The sequence below is a fragment of the Suncus etruscus genome, chromosome 6 (assembly GCF_024139225.1).
Source record: "Suncus etruscus isolate mSunEtr1 chromosome 6, mSunEtr1.pri.cur, whole genome shotgun sequence".
NCBI classification, from domain to species: domain Eukaryota; kingdom Metazoa; phylum Chordata; class Mammalia; order Eulipotyphla; family Soricidae; genus Suncus; species Suncus etruscus.
Genome location: NC_064853.1, coordinates 5,528,011 through 5,548,850, shown reverse-complemented (window position 1 = coordinate 5,548,850; position 20,840 = coordinate 5,528,011). Strand labels below are relative to the sequence as shown.

The following is a 20,840-nucleotide window of genomic DNA, read 5'->3' as shown; positions in this document are numbered from 1 at the left end:
CACACACACACATACACACAATTTTACCAGGTATGGCACACACACACATACAAACACACACAATTTTCACCTAAAAGCAGAAAAGTTATTAAGCAAAAAGGTAATCCCAGGGGCCAGAGAGATAGCATGGAGGTAAGGCGCTCGCCTTGCATGCAGAAGGATGGTGATTCGAATCCCGGCATCCCGTATGGTCCCTCGAGCCTGCCAGGAGCGATTTCTGAGTGTAGAGCCAGGAGTAACCCCTGAGCACTACTTGGTGTGACCCAAAAAAAAAAAAAAAAGGTAATCCCAGTTTTTTGTGAACTCGATGATAAGGATTATAATATAAGAATTTCAGTTTATGGGCCCGGAGAGATAGCATGGAGGTAAGGTGTTTGCCTTTCATGCAAGAGGTCATCAGTTCGAATCCCGGTGTCCCATATGGTCCCCCGTGCCTGCCAGGAGCAATTTCTGAGCATGGAACCAGGAATAACCCCTGAGTGCTGCCGGGTGTGACCCAAAAACCACACAAAAAAAAAAAAAAAGAATTTCAGTTTATAAGGAAAAGATTCTTTCAAAGCTTCAAGTCTAGTAAACCTAAACACATCAAACATCATGGGACTTAGGTAGGTAGGCAGGAAAAAATTCACGTATATCCAACAGTGCAAATTTAACAAATCTCTTCATAAGCACTCAGTTATATTTATACGTAATTATCCATACGTGAGAACCAATTTGAAAGGTCACTGCAAATGGAGAAACTGAGGCACGCATGACACTGCTAAGAAGAAGCAGAACTGGAATCGAGAGAAAGGCATTTTTAATTCCATAGTCTACTGAACCGAGCCACTATTGAAAACGAGAAATCAGCCAGCAAAGTCTTTTAAGAATGTCCTAACTGCCGTGCAGCTATTCATTCTCTAAAAATAAAGCACATCACACAGGATTAGCTGTTTGTTTAAATATAACTTCAGGTCAGGAGGTGAGCTCAGGGCTGCCTCCCCACAGCCTGCATGGAACCCAGCACCGCTCAGAACAATGCCGAGCACTGCGGTGGAGTAGGCCACACAGACTTCTGGCTGTGGCCCAACTACAAAGCAAAACAGTAATTAGTCCCACAGTAATAATCCTAGCAAAGAAAAACTTTTCAAAGAATACCTGGGTGTTCTTCTAAGGTTTTTGGTTTTGTTCTGTTTGGGGGCCACACCTGGTGGTTCTCAGGGGTTACTCCTGGCTCTGTGCTCAGGGATCAAATCATTCCTGGAGGTGCTCAAGGGACCCTATGGGACTCCAGGGATCAAACCCAGGTCAGCTATGTGCAAGGAAAATACCCTCCTAGCTGTGCTATCGCTCAGCCCCATCTTCTAAGGCTTTTGAGACCTGAAGTTTCAAGTGTTATTCCTTTTTTTGTTGTTTTTTGGGGGGGACCACACCTGATAGTGCTCAGGGTTTACTCCTGGCTGTGTTTGGGGATCAAAACTAGCAGAGTGCCAGAGAGATAACACAATGGTAGGGTGTTTGCCTTGCACTAAGCAACCGGAGACAAACCTGGTTCGATTCCCAGCATCCCATATCGTCTCCCGAGCCTGCCAGGAGCGACTTCTGAGCACAGAACCAGGAGTAATCCCTGAGCAATGCCACTGGGTGTGACGCCAAAAAAAAAGAAACAAAAAAAAAAAAACAACAAAAAATTAGCAGAGCATGGTGTCCCACAAGCAGTGCCATGGATAGAATATGGTTTGGTCACATACAAAGCAATAGCATGCTTTTCCCACCTGGACTCTCTAGTTCCTTAATCTTGTTCTCTAGCCTGCAATTTCTTTTCAAACCCATGTTCAAAATTGGTTTAAAAAAAGAATAAATGCTCATTATGTGGTGAGAGAGAGAAAGAGAAGGGGGCTGGGGAGCCAATGAATTCCAGGCACAAAGCTGGAAGTAAACCCCAAACAACAGTACCACTTTTATTTTATTTATTTATTTATTTATTTTTTTTTTTTTGGCTTTTGAACCAAACCCGGCAGCATTCAGTGGTTACTGCTGGCTCTGAGCTCAGAAATCACTCCTATCAAGCTCATATACGATGCTGGGGATTGAACCTGGATCGGCCACATGCAAGGCAAAAATGCCCTACCCGCTCTAGCCCCAACACCACAATTCTTAAAATTAAAAAGTTAAAAAAATAAAATAAAAATACCACACATGAAGCAAACTTGTCTCCCTTCTGCAAAATGCCAACGATTTCCAAGGGCCTTCACAAGAGACCCCATTCCAGGCGACCCAGCCAGACCCAGCCAGACACTCTCCTACCTTCTCAGTAGACAGGTTGGTCTCAGTGTCCATTTTCTTCTGGGTGAAGACGATGGTGAACACAGCATGGGAACGGCTGCTGGTCTCGTTCATGTTGGTCGCCGCCACTGTCCTACACAAACAGAAGGGGAACGAGACAGGGACATTCTTCAGATGGGCATGAAAACAAACAAGGTCTGAACATTCTAAGCACAGCACAGTGATCATGACGACAAACCGAAACTGTCACTGGTTGCAAGACTCTTACGGAAATGCACTCAGTAGGTCTTACTTGTGAGCTGGCCCTTTGACCCTTGGAAGGCAAAGAGGCATTTCATTTTTTTTTTTTTTTTTTTTTTTTTTTTTGGTTTTTGGGCCATACCCGGCGGTGCTCAGGGGTTACTCCTGGCTGTCTGCTCAGAAATAGCTCCTGGCAGGCACCGGGGGGGGGGGGGGGGGGGGGGGAGGGGGGGGGACACACGACCATATGGGACACCAGGATTCAAACCAACCACCTTTGGTTCTGGATCGGCTACTTGCAAGGCAAACACCATTGTGCTATCTCTCCGGGCCTGGCATTTCATTTTTATTCTAATTTCCTTTTAGTCTTTTATTTATTTATTTTGGTTTGTGGGCCACTCAGGGTTCCTCCTGTCCCTGTACTCCTGGAAGGCTCAAGGGATCATATGGAATGCCAGGGATCAAAACAGGGTCGGCACCATGGAAGGCAAGTGCCTTAAATACTGTACTCTCACTCTGGCCCCTTCCCTTTTATTCCTATTCTTGATTATCCAAGAGGATCTATTCCAGAACCAATAAACTACCTGGGTACATCTTACTCACATCTTAACCAAAAACAAACAGAATACCATTGTTCTACATGTTTCAGCACTGTACTATTTACTTTGTTTTGTTTTGGGGCCACACCTGATGGTACTCAGACATTACTCCTGGCTCTGTGCTCAGGTATCACTCCTGACAGACTCAGGGGATCCTATGGGATGCCGACCCATATGGGATGCCGATCCTATGGGATCGGACCCAGGTCGGCCATGTATAAAGCAAACACCCTCCCCACTGTACTAGCACTCTGGCCCCACTGTGCAATTTTAATGAAAAGGTACTTTAACATGCTCAAGTCTTGATTACTGCCAGCAAGCAAAGGATCAGAAGATTCTAGAGTCACTTTGGTTAGTGGGCCACAACTCATAAACCTGGCTGCAAAACGGATCCACGCACCCAGGGCATCACCATGTGTTCACTTGTGCCAAGAACCTGAGTGCTTTTTTGTCCTCCCCTACCTGGCTTTGTTTCCGGCGTCCATGAGGTCAGCGATGTCTGTGTAAGAGGTGACGGCCAGTTTGGACAGATCCTCCACATACGGGCCAAGGAGGGGGTGCTCGCGGACACGCAGATTGCCCTTGTTTTTGGGGTTCAGCAAATCTCGCACTCTTTCACAGTAGATTTCCATGTAGCTCACCTAGGAACAGACCAGAAAAGTAAGGTGGAGGGCTTGGAGACACAGAGACACTGAAGAGATGTGTCGAACAGCACCCAGGACTAATGCTACCAAGAACTCAGAGACCAGAGCAGAGAAAGATGCTCCAGCTTGGTTCCTTCGACTCAGCGTGTGCAGGAGCCGTTGATCAGTGAGAAACATCCTCCTGAATTTCACAGGAAATTCCAGGGTGATTTCAGCAGGCAGTGGCTACTTCTTTTAAACAAACAAAAAAAAAATGGTCTTTTGGGGGGAGGGGTCGTTTTGGGTTCCAGCCAGCAGTGCTTAGCCCTGGCTCTGCACTCAGGTATCATTTATGTCAGTTCTCAGAGGACCCTATGAGGTTCAGGGGATGGAACCTGGGTCTGCCCTGTGCAAGGCAAGTGTCCTACCCACTGTGCAATCTTGGCAGTCCCTCAAAATGCCATTTGTAGTTGCAATTTAGTTGTGTTTGTCTGTGTATGTTGGTTTTGGGGTCACACCTGGTGATACTCAGTTACTTTTGGCTCTGCATCCAGGAATAATTCCTGGCAAGCTTGGGGGACCACATGGGATGCCAGGGCCAGATAAAACTCATGTCAGCCGCATGAAAGATAAGCCTTACCCATTGTACTATCACGCTGGCCCCCTACAATATAGTTATGATTTTTATAAAGACCTTCCCAAGGAATTTAGGGGTACTAGGGGAGAGTTAGCCAGTTTTTTTTAACTGTATAATAGAGGATTAGAGTGAGGTAACTCTGAAAAAAGGGAAAGTGTATATGTTAGTGTTAAGACCAAGGAGAAGCACCAAAATCCCAGAGGAGGAAAAATAAGAGCAACTCTAATAAAGACTGACCATATGGTGACTAAATATGAACGTGAAAAGTGCCTTCTGTGTGGACAGCTGGTTCCTGTGGAACCTGATCTGTGAGTCCTATGTATGGATCAGGAGGTGGGGGAACTCGGGACAATAAATGTTAGGATTTTTGTTTTGGTTTTGGGCCATGCCTGGCGACTCTCAGGGGTTAGTCCTGGCTCTTCGCTCAGAAATCATGCGTGGCAGTGCTCAGGTGATGGGGATCAAACCCGGTTGGCCACGTGTAAGGCAAATAAATGCCCTCCCTGCTGTGCTATTGCTCCGGATCCCATTTTAGAAATCTTACCCCATCAGCAGGACTGTTTCTACCATGGAGACTCATGTATTAGACTGGAGTCCTAAACCTGTGTGTCTACGTGTATCATCAACACACCCAACAACTGTGTCTGTTGTGATGTTACATTAATATTCAATTATATTATCACACGAACAAGAAAAATACTGCAATCTCAAATATAAAGATATGCGCACAAATTAAAAATATGTTCGACCCCAGAAATTCATCCAATTAGGGGCCAGAGAGACAGCACAGTGGGTAGACCATTTGCCTTGCACAAGCCCAACCTGGATTCCATCCCCAGCATCCCATATGGAGTGACCCCTGAGTGGAAGCCAGGATTAAGTCCTGAACACAGCCTGGTGTGCTTTCAAGAAAAAAAAATCAATAAAACAAAATATTAAATAAAACCAAACTCTAATTTCTACGAGGCATTTTTCTTTCTCAGGATGACAAAGATGATGGTGGTGAGCAGAAAGAGTACAGTGGGTAGGATGCTCTGGCATTTAACCAATCAGGATTCAATCCCCAGCACCCTATATGATAAGCAAGCCAGGTGCGGTCCCCAAACCCAAACAAACAAAAAAATGGGAACATAGGCACTTGCAGCTGGTTGCTGGGACTAAAAACTGGTGGACTTCCACCCTAAAAGGCGATTTAATAACTCTTTGTATGTTTATTTGACAAACAAAATACATACAAAGTAGTACCCGGAAAGCCATAAACTCAGAAACAGGACTTAACTGAAACACCATTCATTAAATCCCAAACAGGACAAAATTGGAGGGAAGGAGAACAGCACGACTATACATCTGATTACATGGGCCGCAGCTGAGAGGAAGTCATCACGAAAATGGTGAAACCGGACCAGAAAGTGGAGCGCTCCTGCCAGCACATTGCGGAGGGGTGCTCCTGAAGGCCAGGCACGGCCAGGCACGACACTGTTCTTAGTCCACTAATGTTAGCCTTATTTAGGGCAAAGTCAGCCAGACACCTTGTACTGAGCATGCATCAGACGACACCCAGTCCGTTTCACTCCTTTAGCCATCCATCCAGGGACTGTAGTTTAGAGCTTATGATGGTTGAAATTGGTTTCTGACTGGTTACTAAGGTTCCTGATAGCCATTGTATAAAATTAAAATAAAAAAAATTGGAGGGAAGGTCTGGCACACAAATATTAGGAGAAACACTTAGAAGTCCCAGCGGAGGCGATGGAAGGCCAACTCACCTCGACGGAGTAAGACATCTCCTCGTTGCAGTTGTCATTGATTTTCTCGAAGAGCTCCTCACATAACTGCGGGAGAAGGGACAGGCGTCAGCAAAGGTCAGAGAAGCTCGAAGTGACAAGCGCATCTAAACACTCAGGAGCTCCGCTTCTTTTCGTTCTCAAAGTATTAATGGCAGCAATGCTAATGGCTTATGCTGAGACTAAAATAAAAGGCAAGTGCCTAACACACTCTTCTCACTTAAGTTTTATTCCCTCCCTCCTTTCCTCTCTCTCTCTCTCTTTTGGTTCTTGGGCCATACCCGGTAGCGCTCAGGGGTTACCCCTGACTCTGAACACAGAAATCGCTCCTGGCAGGCTTTGGAGTCCATGTGGGATGCCGAAGATTGAACCCGGGTCAGCTGTGTGCAAGGAAAAATGCTCTATCCGCTGTGTTATCACTCTGGCCCCATAATTTTTATTCTCTTTTAACAACAGGATCCCAATGACATTTCCTCAGCACGACACATTTGGAGGAAGAAGAGGAAATGAGTCTTGTAGTAGTTGTGTTCATTACTACTGTAGCAATAAAACTATTCAATTTGACTATAGAGCTACTAAACTAGGAGGGTCACATGAGGAGGATTAAATTCTGTACTTGTCACATGATAAGTGACAAGTACATTTAATCATTTCCATTATCTTAAAAATAAATCCACAATTTTCCAATGATGTCTTAATACAGAAGTCAGAAAGTACAGGGATAAAGTGTTTGTCCTACAAAGTATTGAACTGATCAAAATAGAAACAAAGTAATCAAAGTTCAAAAAGATTATCATGTATATAGAGAATTTAGAGAGAAATCTGTCTCAAACATTGAGTAACTGTCCCTAGAATTAAAAAAAAAAAAAACACCTAAAGACTATTACATAGACTATCGTATTATTAAACAAGAAGCATGTCCAAAAAAAAAAATCAAACAACATGACAGTGTAAGGAGAAACATGCTTCCAGAACCCTCTGCTCTCCTGGAATGACGAGGCGGTGGCATAGGGCAGCTAGATCTTCTCTATGGGACCCCAAGTCCTCACAGAAAAGCTCAGTGTCTTTCTCTCTGAGACCTGAACCTGCCAGGCCCCGAATAAATATTTGCTAAATGAAACAAAACCATTGCTGAAGCGAGGAAGAGTGAACGAGGGCCGCACTCACCTGCGGGATGATGCCAGCCTGGCTCTCCTCCTGTTTGCCCATCATCGTGTAGGACTTCCCGGCACCGGTCTGCCCATAGGCAAAGATACAGACGTTGTAGCCCTCAAAGGCATGCAAGAGCATTTCCTTTCCTATGTCATTGTACACGCGATTTTGAGAGGCAAAACATGGGTCTTCCGGCTATATTGAGAGGGAAAAAGAAGGAAGAGAAAGGCCACTTGATTTCCGTTCTTCTTGATGCTACTGTATTCACTCCGCCAAGTGACAGAAACTGGAATCAGAAATCGCCTAAAACAGGCTCACGTAGACCTCGTCAGAGCTTAGTTTTCCTCATTAAACACACGCACGCACACATATGCACATACACACTATCAGATCTAACCATATCGATGACATATAAATGTGGTATATATATTATGCACCATGGCTTTATTTGTCATCACTTGAAACTGTTACTCTTTTGTTCACCAGGAGCTCCAAGAGAAAACAAACAAGTAAACAAAAATGGAGAGAGAAGGGGGACTCAAAGGTCAAAGATGAAGTCCATCTATAAAAATGCTTCTTTAGGGACCAGAGAGATAGCATGGAGGTAGGGCGTTTTTGCCTTGCATGCAGAAGGACGGTGGTTTAAATCCTGGCATCCCATATGGTCCCCCGAGCCTGCCAGGAGTGGTTTCTGAGCCAGGAGTAACCCTTGAGCGCTGCCGGGTATGACACAAAAAACGAAAACAAACAAACAAACAAAAAAAAAAATACTTCTTTGATGGCCGGAGCAATAGCACAGCGATAGGGCGTTTGCCTTACATGTGGCCAACACACGATGGTCCCCGAGACTGTCAGGAGTGATTTCTGAGTGCAGAACAGGAGTAACCCCTGAGCACCGTCGGGTGTGACCCCCCCCCCAAAAGGTGAACTGAAACCAGAAGACACTTTGTGTCACCCTGACTTCAATACAGGATCTGTACAAAAACCAGGATCTCTAATGACAGAAATCTGACAGCAAAAACCGTGATTGTGAAGAGCTTTTCCTGGCACCACAGCGAAAGACTTTGGGGGTTAGACAACTTAGTATGCCTGGAGCCTGTAGTTGGTCTTATGCCAGATGCTTCATGGGTAAAGTCTCCCAGTTTGGCTTTAGGCCAGTGGTTTTTCCTTTCGGGTTTTTTTTTTTTTTTTTTTTTTTTGGTCTTTGGGTCACACCTGGCAGTGCTCAGGGGCTACTCCTGGCTCTACGATCAGAAAGCGCTTCTGGCAGGCTCAAGGGACTATATGAGATGCCAGGATTCAAACCACAGTCCTTCTGCATGAAAGGCAAACGTCTTACCACCATGCTATCTCTCCGGCCCAACCTTTCTATTTTTTCTATGCAAAAAAACAAAAACAAAAACACAACAACTGGCACACATACCTTTTTTTAAATTATTGTATTATTTTTTATCTTCTAAATTGGGCCTCCCACCTTTTTTATAGAAACTTGGGACACACATTATTTTACCACATATTCCTGCATTTTTCTATAAAACTAAGAAGGAAGGAGCAAAGAAAGGCTGGGATGGGAATCAGGGACAATCTGGTCTCGGATGCATTGGTGGGGAAATAAATAAGGAGAGAACTAATTATCCAAGCCAAAGTCAACAATAATAGAATCAAGGGACCTAAACTTTAATAATCTAAACTTAAAGGGGCCTGTTATACTGGCAGGCCAGGAGTCCATGGGTGGTTGTAGAAGAGGCAATTTTGGGTCCATTGATGGAGGGAAGGGCCCTGATTCATTGTATATCTGAAATTCAACTATGAAGAACTCTGTAGATTACAATTGTTCAAATAAAATAAAATTTAAAAAATATTTAAATACTGTCTTTTATTTATTTTTGGTTTTGTTTTTAGGACACACCCGGCAACACTCAGGGGTTACTCCTGGCTCTGTGCTCAGAAACTACTCCTGGCAGGCTTGGGGGATCATATGGGATGCCAGGGATTGAACCTGGGTCTACAGCATACAAGGCAATGCCTACCCCACTGTTATTGCTCCAGCCCAGAAGTGCATCTTCAAGAGATGTAGCAGCACAGAAGGACCCATCCTTAGGAGGCATCAGGACCAAGGCCCTGCCTTGGGTCAGAGCATCCCTGTCTCTGATGTGATTTTTCCACTGAGTCCCTCAAGCCCCCCAAACCCCCTAATCCCACACTCAGCCCCACCCTTCACGCTTCTACAGCATCACAGGTTCACTCACCGAGGTGTGAGACCAGTAGGAATAGTCAAAGCTGAAGGACTTTGGAGCTTCCTTGGGGTTCTTTGGGTTGATAATACCTAGAAGAGAGAGAAACGTTTTCATTTTTCCAGTCCATCACCTACATGTTCTCCTGTGCACCATGATTTCAGGTTGTCAGTTCAAAGCATCCACAGCAGTTAAACTCAGGCCACTGAGATGGAACAGGGCAACAATAGCAACAAAGAAAACATAATCACTTTTTTTTGTTTTTTTGGGTTACATCCAGTGGCACTCAGGGGTTACTCCTGGCTCTGCATTCAGAAATTGCTCCTGGCTGACTTGGGGGACCATATGGGATGCTGAAATTCGTATCACTGTCTGTCCTGGGTCGGCTGCTTCCAAGGCAAATGCCCTACCATTGTGCTATCTCTTCAGCCCTCTACATAATCATGTTTTAAGTCTGCGCTCTTAGGGTGCAGAAGATATACAGAATTGAGCCCACGACATTTTGGGGTGCCAACCGGATTTCAAAAAGAGCTTTGGTATTATCACAGCCTGGCAAACAGCGTGTTTCAGACAGTCTTAGATTTCATTTCAGTCGTCAAAACTTGGAACAAATTACTCTGCTTCCAGGCGCTTTATAAGGCCTGAAATATTTCCAACAGATGAGACACAAAAATGAGGAAATTACCGAATGAATTCAACTGGCGCTGGACCCAAGTCCCTTTCACATCTTATCGAGTCCAGAAAGGCACTTGGCAATGAAGCCATTGTGCAAAGATTATTTCTGAAAAACCCCTGTTCGGAAGAATGCCATGTTTTTTCTATGTGCACATGTGAATGTCTATGCACTTGTCTGTAAACACAAATTCCAAAAGGGTCGAGATGGCCCAGTTGCTTTCTACTCATCAGTCTGGTTCATTTTTTCTTGTGATCCCCCTCACACACGCCCCACAATTCTGGCGTTCTGAGAAGGGGAACCCCCCCCCAACTCCTGTGCCTCCTATTTCCTGTGCAACAGAAGCCTTGGAACATGTGGTCAGAGGTCAGACACTCGAGCCAAGCATTTCTCCAAAGACTCGCCACCTCCCAGGCTTATCGGGGAGATCAGAAGGAGAAAAAATAAATCTGTCCAGGGCAGCAGCTGCCGCTGAGCTCGGGCACAAACAGCAACGGTTGCTGTGGAGCTGAGTTCTCCTAACGGATTCCGCTGGGCGCAGCCACTCACGCAAGTCGCAGCCTCAAATGCTGACGGCACCTTAGCAAGGCTGCACAGAGGCATGTCACAAGGAGACAGAGTTTGGGAAAGAACCGTTCTCCCCCCCCCACCCTGCCCCACCCCAGAGAATGGAAATAACCAACACACAAAGCATGCATCTGCTCTTTGGAATCAGCTAGTTAATCCTCCCAACCATGCAATAAACCAGATTTTTGGGTTTGGTTTTTAGGCCACAACAAATGGTATTACTCCTGGCTCTGTGCTCAGAAATGATTCCTGGTAGTGCTCATGGGGGTCATTGCTCCAGCCCATCAGATGGTTTCTTCACAGGTTAAGAAACTATCAAGAGGGGGCCGGGCGGTGGCGCTGGAGGTAAGGTGCCTGCGCTAGCCTAGGATGGATCACGGTTCAATCCCCCGGCGTCCCATATGGTCCCCCAAGAAGCCAGGAGCAACTTCTGAGCGCATAGCCAGGAGTAACCCCTGAGCATCACAGGGTGTGGCCCAAAAAAAAAAACAAAAACAAAAACAAAAAAAAAAAAAAAAAAAAAAAGAAACTATCAAGAAAGAGGTTAAAGAAGTTGCCTGCTGCTGGAGCCAGAGCACTATATCATAAGCACTTCTAGGGAGCCCTCCCCCCACTAAGGATCTGAACAGGAAAAGTCCAAGATGGTCTCTGTGCAAACGTCACCCCCTCAGCCCATCTACTGACCTGGTTTTTTTTTTTGGGGGGGGGGACTACATCTGGCCACGCCCAGGGGTTACTCCTGTGTCTGCACTCAGAAATAACTCCAGGCAGGTTCAGGGGACCCTATGGGATGCCAGGAATCGAACCTGGGTTGGCAGCATGCAAGGCAAACGCCCTCCCTACTGTGCTATCATCCCACCCCCTGCTGACCTGTTTTATTCACCTTCCCTGCACTAACAATTTATTCCTGGCACCCCCAACCCTGGTTTATCATGAGTCACTAGAATGTGGCTTTCGTGACATGGGAACTTCGACAGTTGTTCCACATCTACCCAAAGAACCCAGGAATACCTAATACCCTCTTTCTAGTCGCCTGGTGCTTCTCCATGGGTAGAAACCACGACATCCCCTTCCTCTAAGACTAAGTCATACTAAGCAAATGCAGAAGTAGGCGATGCTTTTGGGGTGAACTGGAATGTGGCCCTCCCACTCCATCCACAAGCCTCTTTTCCTCCACAAGTTATTTAACTTTTATTCAGAAATATTAATTTTTCATTTTTAGGGAGCAGAGGGGCCCATACCTGGTGGTGTTCAGAGAAACCATATGGGATGCTGGGGATCAAACCCAGATTGACCAAGTGCAAGACAAATAGGTTGGCCAAGTGCAAAACAAACACCCTCCATGCTGTGCTATTGCTCTAGCTCTGGATAAGGCACTTTGAGCCTGAGTGTACACTGGGCCTATTACCAGAAGAAAAAAGTTGCCAGTTGCGTTAGAGATGGCAAGAGACCCAAATCCCAAAAGGGGTGGGAGGAGAGGGAAAAGCGAGAAAAAAAAAGGAAAAAGAAAAAGAATAAAGAGAAGAGAAGAGAAAAAGAGAAAAGAATAAAGGAGAGTGAAAAGAAGAGAGAAGAAGAAAAGAACAAAATTAGACTTTTATTTAGCAAGAATCTGAGGTGCTAACTATGCCTGGCCTGGAAGGACATAATGAAAACAAATCTCTGCCCTGACAAGGTGGCATCTAATCAGGAAGTGAGGCATTAGGAGGAAATCAAAAGGAACAGGAAGTAAGAGGTCCCAAGGGACGGGGAGGCCACAGTCTCAGAGGGGTGATGTCTTAGCCCAGGCCGAAAAGACACCAAAGGCACCACCAGTGCCGAAGAGCCGAGAGTGGAGGTATGCGGCCAGACAGAGAGCAGAGTTCGGGCAGTGCTCTGGCGAGGGGAGGAGCTGGGTCTTACTCCAAACTAGGACTGAAGCCGAGAACAGACATTATCTGATCTCCATCTCCATCATCTGACTGGCATCAGGACCAGAGCAGGGAGGGACAGGCCAGTCACTGCGGTGCTGACTCAGCTGGAGGAGAAAGGGCAGCCAGCACTGGCCGGACTTCCTGCAGGGCCAACGGGGTTCCGGAAGGAAGAAGGGACAGGCAAGAGAGTTCTCGAACTTTCTAGCCTGAGAAATCAAAGGCAAAAGATTGAAGGACAAGGGGAACTGAGTAAGAATAAGGCGAGGAGGGCACTGGCCTGGCATGCTGCTGACTCAAGTCCAATCCCCGGCACTCCATGGAATCCTGAGTCTTGCCTGGAGTGATCTCAGGGTACAGAGTCAGGAGCCAGCCCTGAGCATCCCCAAAGTGTGGTTCCCCCACTCTCTGTGGGCAGGGCTGGGGGAACAACAACCTGTACGGGAATGGGCAAGAGTCAACATTGACTGAATGACACTGAGAGGGAGCTCAAGACAGTGGCAGCTGTCTTGACCACAAGCTTGGGTGCCCTAGAGAAGCGAATCTGTTCTGGCTGTCTTTAGAACCCCAATACCTCAATCTGTGCTCTCCTTCCAGAACTTGCTGGTTTCAAAACTCTCACACTGGGGCCAGAACAAATGCACAGCGCAGAGGGCATCTGCCTTACAAGTGGCAGGCTCAGGTTCGATCCCCAGCACCACCTCCAGTCCCCCGAGCCTGCCAGGAGAGACCCCTGAGTGCAGAACCAGGAAGAAGTCCTGAGCATCGTTGGGTGTACACCCCACAAGCACCAAAACCAAACTCTCAATGCTGCCCCCACCTCTAAGCCCCTAGCACTTGAGAAGTCAGAGGGACAGAAAGACTTAGAGTCAAAGATCTGACCTGCCAAGTGCACAGGGAGGACCATCCCACTCCTCGTCCTCCCCCTCTGACCTTCAGGCTTGCCCCTGGCCTCTTCGGACTGTTGACTCCTTCCACTACTACAGACTTTCATCACCTAACAGGGGTCTCAAACTCAATTTACCTGCGGGCCGCAGGAGGCAAAGTCTGGGTGATCCTTGAGTGCAAAGTCAGTAGTAAGCCTTGAACATTGGGGGTTGTGACCCAAACAACTAAAACAAAACAAAACAAAAAAAGATACCTCTAGGGAAGGGCCACAAAATGTTGTACAGAGGGCCATTTGCGGCCCGCGGGCCACGAGTTTGAGACCCCTGGAGCAGCCTGGGAACCCCCCCAAAACAGCCAGGGAGGTGACCCTTGGCCCCACCGCATCCTTCAGAATCATGGCTCACTTAAGAAGTCCCCCCAAAATAAGTAATTATCACAAAATATTCCAGAGACTCTATCTGATTTCCAGACAAGTCACCAACTCCCCTGCCCTTTTCCTAATTCAAAGGCTAAATCAAAGTTAGCCTTTACAAAGTCTTGTTTATTTGGCTGATTTTTGTTTTGGGGTCACACCCAACAGAGCTCAGGGGTTCGTTCTGGCTCTATGTGTAGGAATCACTCCTGGCAATGCTCAGAGGACCTTACATGATGCTGAGAATCAAATTCAGGTCAGCTGTGTGCAAGACAAGTGCCCTCCCCGCTGTGCTCATGCTCCAGCCCCGAGAATCTGTAATTCCCCTAATCTTAGCCCCTTATTTCCCTGACTGCCTTCTTTGTTCCTGCAACGTAAAGTCCCTGAAATAATGTTTTAATTACCAAGTCCTAGAAAATAAGGCAGTCAAAACAAGATTTGCACTTAAGTCTTCCTATTCTCTGGAATAAATTTGTTTATTATCTCAAAGTCTCTGTGTAGCAATTATGCTGTTGTTGGCAAACGGGTAGAGATTGTGCCTGCAACTACAATTAACACATCATGCTGACAACACTAACTTTCTATTAACTTTCCTAACACAATATGCTTCGGATATTATAACCCCAAAGTGTAAACTTCCTCTTTCAGGAGCTTTCTACATCTCGAATGAAGGCGAGCAGAACACCATAGAAGTATTTTGTAAGATTTTATATCCTCAAATCCCAAACCCCACACAGCTCAGAGTAACACTCATTTGGGACTAGAGTGATAGCACAGCAGTAGAGCGTTTGTCTTGCACCAGTTGACCCAGGAGGGATGGTGGTTCAAATCCCAGCATCCCATATGGTCCCCCGTGACTGCCAAGAGTGATTCCTGAGCACAGAGCCAGAAGTAACTCCTGAGCACTACTAGATTTGTCCTTAAAACACACACACACACACACACACACACACACACACACACACCCCTGAGCACTACTAGATTTGTCCCTAAAACACACACACACACACACACACACACACACACACATACACACCCAGAATATTAGGGATGTCACAAAAAAGTGGGGGAGGGCAGGAGCGATAGCAGAGCGGCAGGTCGTTTGCCTTGCAAACAGCCGACCCAGGATGAACTGGGTTAGGTTCCCAGCATCCCGTATGGTTCCCCAAGCCTGCCAGGAATAATTACTGAACACAGAGCCAGGAATAACCCCTGACTGCCACTGGGTGTAGCCCCAAACCCCCCCAAAATAAAGAAAAAAATAAAACTCAGGCCTGCAGACAGTTCGGGGACAGAATGCTGACCTCACCAACATCGTCACAGGTTCGATCCCCAGCACTGCCCTGCCCCACTACCTGCAAACCCAGGGCATGGACATATGGAATCTTGACACCCCAATGGGCTGTGGGAAGCAGTGTCACTCTAAAGTCTGCAGCCCTAGTGAGTTCCTCAAGCGTGGAACGTGGAAGCTCCGAGACCAAACAGGGGGGCCCAGCGAGCACCCCAATGAATGTGACAGATACAGACAGGGAGAGAGAGCCAAGAAGTGAGAGCTCAGGCATGGAAGGTGGGGGCCCGGGATTCCACACCCAGCACTACCTGGTCCCCAGGGCACCAAAATATGGTCACAGGCCACACCTGTGAGGACAATGGCCAGCTGTGTAATTCACAGGCAGCTTGAAAGAAAATTAAGGGAAGCCCAGGGATGGCACAGCAGGGAGGGCCCTTGCCTTGCACGAAGTTGACCTGGGTTCGATTTCCGGCATCTCATTCGTTCTATTGAGCCTGCCGGGAATGATTCCCCAGAGTACAGAGTAAACTTGAGCACTACCAGGTGGAGGGCCAAAATCTTTCTTTTGTATTTATTTTTTCAGTTTATTATTTTATTCAGGGGGAAGTTTGGATTCTTCCCAAGGAATAAGTTTCTTTCATCCATCTATTTGAATTTAGTCACATAATTACTTATATTTCTTTTTCTTTCCTTTTTGACTGGGGACATACCCAGTCATGTTCAAGGGTTACTACTGGCTCTGTGGCAAGAAATTATTCCTGCAGGGCACAGGGGAGTATATGGGATGCCAGAGATCAAATCTGGGGATTCCTGTAAAGCAACCGCCATCCCCGCTGTGCTATACTCCTAGACCCTGATTCTTTATTTTTTGTTTTTTGTTTTTTGGGTCACACCCGGCAGTGCTCAGGGGTTATGTAGAGCCTGGCTCTATGCTCAGAAATCACCCCTGGCAGGCACGGGGGACCACATGGGATGTTGGGATTCAAACCACCATCCTTCTGCATGCAAGGCAAACGCCTTACCTCCATGCCATCTCTCTGGCCCCGAGTTTTCTGATATTTTTTTCATTTGTTTGTTTTTGGGTCACACCCAGCAGCGCTCAGGGGTTACTCCTCGCTCCACACTCAAAAATCGCTCCTGGCAGGATCAGGGGACCATATGGTATGCCGGGATTCGAACCACCGTCCTTCTGCATGCAAGGCAAATGCTTTACCTCCATGCTATCTCTCCAGCCCCCTTGATTCTTTCTTATTTTTTATAAAATCTTTAGTATAATCACTATGAGATACACAGCCACCAAGTTTTTCATGATTGAGTTTCAGTCAGGCAATGTCCAACACCCTTCATCAGGGCACCAATGTCCCAGCTGCCAATGTCCCCAGTTTCCCTCACCCCCTCCGAGGTGCTTTTTCCTTTGCAAAATCCAAGTCATGCACATTTTAAGGCCACATGAAGAATGTTTCAGATTTAATTAGGATAATCTCATAAAACTACAACAGTAAATGGAACAAAATGTTCCTCTGTGAATATTGTAATATAAAATATAAAGCAGTAAAGAGGACCAAGTTTTCATTTTTTTACTATTTTCTTGGGGGGGTACAGTGGCCACACCCAGTGGTACTCAGGACTTACTCCTGGCTCTGCACTCAGGAATCACCTGAGTTCAGGAGTTCAGGGACCACATGGAGCACTGGCGACTAAAACCAAGTCGACAATTTGCAAGACAGGCACCCTCTCTGCTGTGCTACTGCTCAGGCCCTAGAAGATCGTTTTCTTTTTTGTTTTGCTTTGTTTTGTTTTGGGGGTCACACCCTGCAGCTTTTAGGGGTTACTCCTGGCTCTGCACTCAGAAATCGCTCCTGTCTTGGGGACCATATGGGACACTGGGATTTGAACCACCATCTGTCCTGGATTGGCTGCATGCAAGGCAAATGCCCTACCAGCTGTGCCCCTAAAGGATCGCTTTCTCTTTTTTTGGTTTTTTTTTGGGGGGGCGGGGGTCACAGGTTACTCCTGCTCCACGCTCAGAAATAGCTCCTGGCAGGCTTGGGGAACCATATGGGATACCAGGATTCGAACCAATGACCTTCTGCATGAAAGGCAAATGCCATACCACCATGCTATCTCTCTAATCCCAAAGGATTGCTTTTAATAAGACAGCTTCTCTTCTGCTGTCCTACAAGAAAACTTCTTCGGTGAGCAGATGTTTAAATTATAAACTCTCATAGCAAATACACAATAGCAAAGGCCTCCAAATGATGACAGGTTCAACTATTTCTGCCCTATATTGATATTCCAATTGAAAACAGCAAGTTAGAGGCCTAAGCCAACTAGTAAAAATGTCACTAATAGTGCTTGCTTCGACAGCACATATACTAAAGTTGGAACAATACAGAGAAGATTAGCATGGCCCCTTCACAAGGATGACACCCAAATTCATGAAGTGTTCCATATATTTAAAAAAAATGTGGGGCCGGCGAGGTGGCACTAGAGGTAAGGTGTCTGCCTTGCAAACGCTAGCTAAGGAAAGGACCATGGTTCGATCCCCCGGCGTCCCATATGGTCCCCCCAAGCCAGTGGCAATTTCTGAGTGCGTAGCCAGGAGTAACCCCTGAGCATCAAACGGGTGTGGCCCGAAAAAAAAAAAAGTAACAAATAGGGCTGGTTTGATAGTACAGCAGGAAGGGCACTTGCCTTGCCTGGGGCTGACCAGGGCTCCATTCCCCGACATCCCATATCTGAGCCCACCAAAAGTGATCCCTGAGCACAGAGCCAGGAATAATCCTTGAACACCACCAAAAATCAAAAACTACAACGCGCGCAAGAGAAAAAAATTAAGGATAATTCCATAACTTTTGTCCTGATCAACTACAAACAGTCATCAACTGGGGTTACATAGAAGGAAATCAGCAAGAGACTGTGAGTAACTCTGTGTTAGCAACGTCCAGTTTAGATGCTCAGACACCAAATACAGCAGCTGCAGAAGCTGCTTCTAAAATTAATTCCTTCTCCGCCTACGTGAGGTTTTACTTTCCTCGCCATGGTCAGGAGTGGTTTTAAGGTTCAAGAGACTGATAATGAGCTTAGCCCCCCCCCCCCAAAAAAAAGTGTGAGGGACAGAGCGATAGCACAGCATAAGGCGTTTGCCTTGCATGCGGCTCACCAGGGACAGACCCGTGTTGGATTCCTGGCATCCCATATGGTCCCCAAGACTGCCAGGAGCGATTTCTGAGCACACAGCCAGGAGTAACCCCTGAGTGCTGCCAAATGTGCTCCCCCAAAAAAGTGTGATTGTGGCCAGAAGATAGCACACTGGGGGGAGGGGCACATATTCTTTGTGTGAGGCCGACCCAGATTCGATCCCCAGCATCACACTGGGTCTCCCAAGCCTGCCAGAAGTGACTTCTGAGTGCAGAGCCAAGAATAACTCCTGAACACTGCCGGGTGTGACCAAAAAAACAAACACCACCACCACCCCAAGAAAGGGAAGAAAAAAATGCTTAACCTCAGGTCAAAGCATGGAGATGGTTCAAAGGTACGAGGAATCCTAGCACCCCACGGCCCCCTGAACACCACAAGCACCCCCCAAGCAAGAAGCCAAGGGGTATCCGAGCATTACTGGGTGGGGGTTCCTCATTCCCCAAAATGTCGATTTCAACAAGAAAAGAAAAAACAGGTAGATTTATTACTAACCAGGGTCCATCTTTGGACGAGCCCTTGTGAAAAATAAGAAACTGAGAATTTCCTGACTGGAAACTACATATACAGTGACCAGAATAGCTCGGCACTAGGATAGAAACATGGAAACAGATGCTGGGCAGATGGGGGAAAATTGAATTCCCGAGATAAGCCCTCAGATATATGAACAGCTAATTTACAACAGAGGAGTGGGGTTTGGGGTTCGGTGTGGAGTTAGACAATCTCTTCCATAAATGGTGTTGGGAAAACTGGATAGCTGCAGGCAATAAAAATGATGCTGTGTGACAGCACAAGTGGGGAAGGCCTTTGCCTTGCACGTGGCTGATCCAGGTTCAATCCCCAGCATTCCATCTGATTCCCCGAGCCTGCTAGGAGTAACCCCTGAGCACTACCAGGTATGACCCAAAAACAAACAAAAATATCCATAGAAATTATACTAAACCTCTTTATCACAACTTAAAAGTCAGTTCAGGGCCTAGAGCGATGTGGTAGGGCGTTTGCCTTGCATGTGGCTAACCATAGACAAACTCAGGCTCAATCCCCCACCATCCTATATGGGCCCCGAGCCAGGAGCGATTTCTGAGCGCATAGCCAAGAGTAACCCCTGAGTGTTACCAGGTATGCCCCCCCCAAAATAAAACAACAAAAATGTCAGTTGAAAGGTGATCAAAGAACTTGACATTATGTCAGATTCCATTAAGAGAAACATGAGGTAGGGGTTGGAGTGGTAGCACAGCAGGAGAATGTTTGCTTTGCACACAACTGACCCAGGTTTGATACCTGGTATCCTATAGGGTCCCCTGAGTATGCCAGGAGTAATTTCTGAGTGCAGAGCCAGGAGGAACCCCTGAGCACTGCCAGATGTGTTCCCACAAAAGAAAAAGAAAAAAGAAAGATAACACTGAGGGAAATAGAAGCTAACTTTTTCAAGATTTGGACCTCAAAGATGGTTTCAATGATATTCCATTGGCAATGACCACAGAAACAAAAATTAACAAGTGGGACATCAAATTAAAAAAGGTCCGGGCCAGAGAAATAGCATGGAGGTAGGGCATTTGCCTCACATGCAGAAGGACGGTGGTTCGAATCCCGGTATCCTATATGGTCCCCCGAGCCTGCCAGGAGCGATTTCTGAGCGTAGAGCCAGGAGCAACTCCTGAGCACTGCTGGGTGTGACCCCCAAACCAAAAAAAATTAAAAAGGTTCTCCAGGGGCCAGAAAGATGACAGCACAGTGGGTATGGTGAGAGCTTTGCCAGATTCAATCCTGGCATTCCATAAGTCCCCTGAGCCTGCCAGGAGCAATTTCTGAGTACAGACTAGGAGTAACCCCTGAGCAACATCAGGTGTGCTCCCCCCCAAAAAAAAAAAAACAGAAAACAAAAACAAACAAAACAAAAAGCATCTTCTGCATGGCCAGAGAAATACAGGCAAAAACTGAAGACATTCAACTGATTGGAAGAAAAACATCTGCATACAATATATCAGATAAAGGATTCATCTCCCAGATATATAAAAGACTCCTGATTCTATCAATAAAATAAAAATCCACATTAAAAATGGGGGAGAGGAAAGGAACAAAAATCACACACCCTGGGACTGGAGAAATAGCAAGGAGGTAAGGCATTTGCCTTGCATGCAGAAGGATGGTGGTTCGAATTCCGGCATTCCACATGGTCCCCCGAGCCCACCTGGAGCAATTTCTGAGCACAGAGCCATGAGCAATCCCTGAGCGCTGCCGGGTGTGACCCAAAAATCCAAAAAAAAAAAAAAATCACACACCAGGGGTTAGAGCGATAAGCACAGCAGGTAGGGCATTTGCCCTACCATTACCCAGTTTTGATCCCAAAATCCTAGAAGGTCCCTGGAG

General features: G+C 46.5%; 2 protein-coding genes and 1 non-coding gene across 17 annotated transcripts in view; 2 read left to right on the top strand and 1 right to left on the bottom strand.

The window, feature by feature from the left end:
• CLSTN1 (calsyntenin 1) overlaps positions 1-20,840 on the top strand; it is an 833,174-nt gene that overhangs the window by 428,314 nt on the left and 384,020 nt on the right. The gene's annotated exons all lie outside the window — the stretch shown is intronic.
• Positions 1-20,840, bottom strand: part of KIF1B (kinesin family member 1B) — a 154,698-nt gene that overhangs the window by 102,899 nt on the left and 30,959 nt on the right. For all 8 annotated transcript variants that reach the window (XM_049775263.1, XM_049775264.1, XM_049775265.1 and 5 more), the window contains exons 3-7: positions 9,547-9,623; positions 7,313-7,492; positions 6,128-6,193; positions 3,567-3,745; positions 2,287-2,398 (exon numbers count right to left, since the gene is read on the bottom strand). In XM_049775263.1, the coding sequence (XP_049631220.1) occupies positions 2,287-2,398; positions 3,567-3,745; positions 6,128-6,193; positions 7,313-7,492; positions 9,547-9,623 (614 nt within the window). The remainder of the gene's footprint in view (positions 1-2,286; positions 2,399-3,566; positions 3,746-6,127; positions 6,194-7,312; positions 7,493-9,546; positions 9,624-20,840) is intronic.
• On the top strand, positions 17,624-17,730 carry LOC126012978 (U6 spliceosomal RNA). Its single transcript, XR_007497318.1, has one exon. It is a non-coding gene; the product is annotated as a U6 spliceosomal RNA (small nuclear RNA).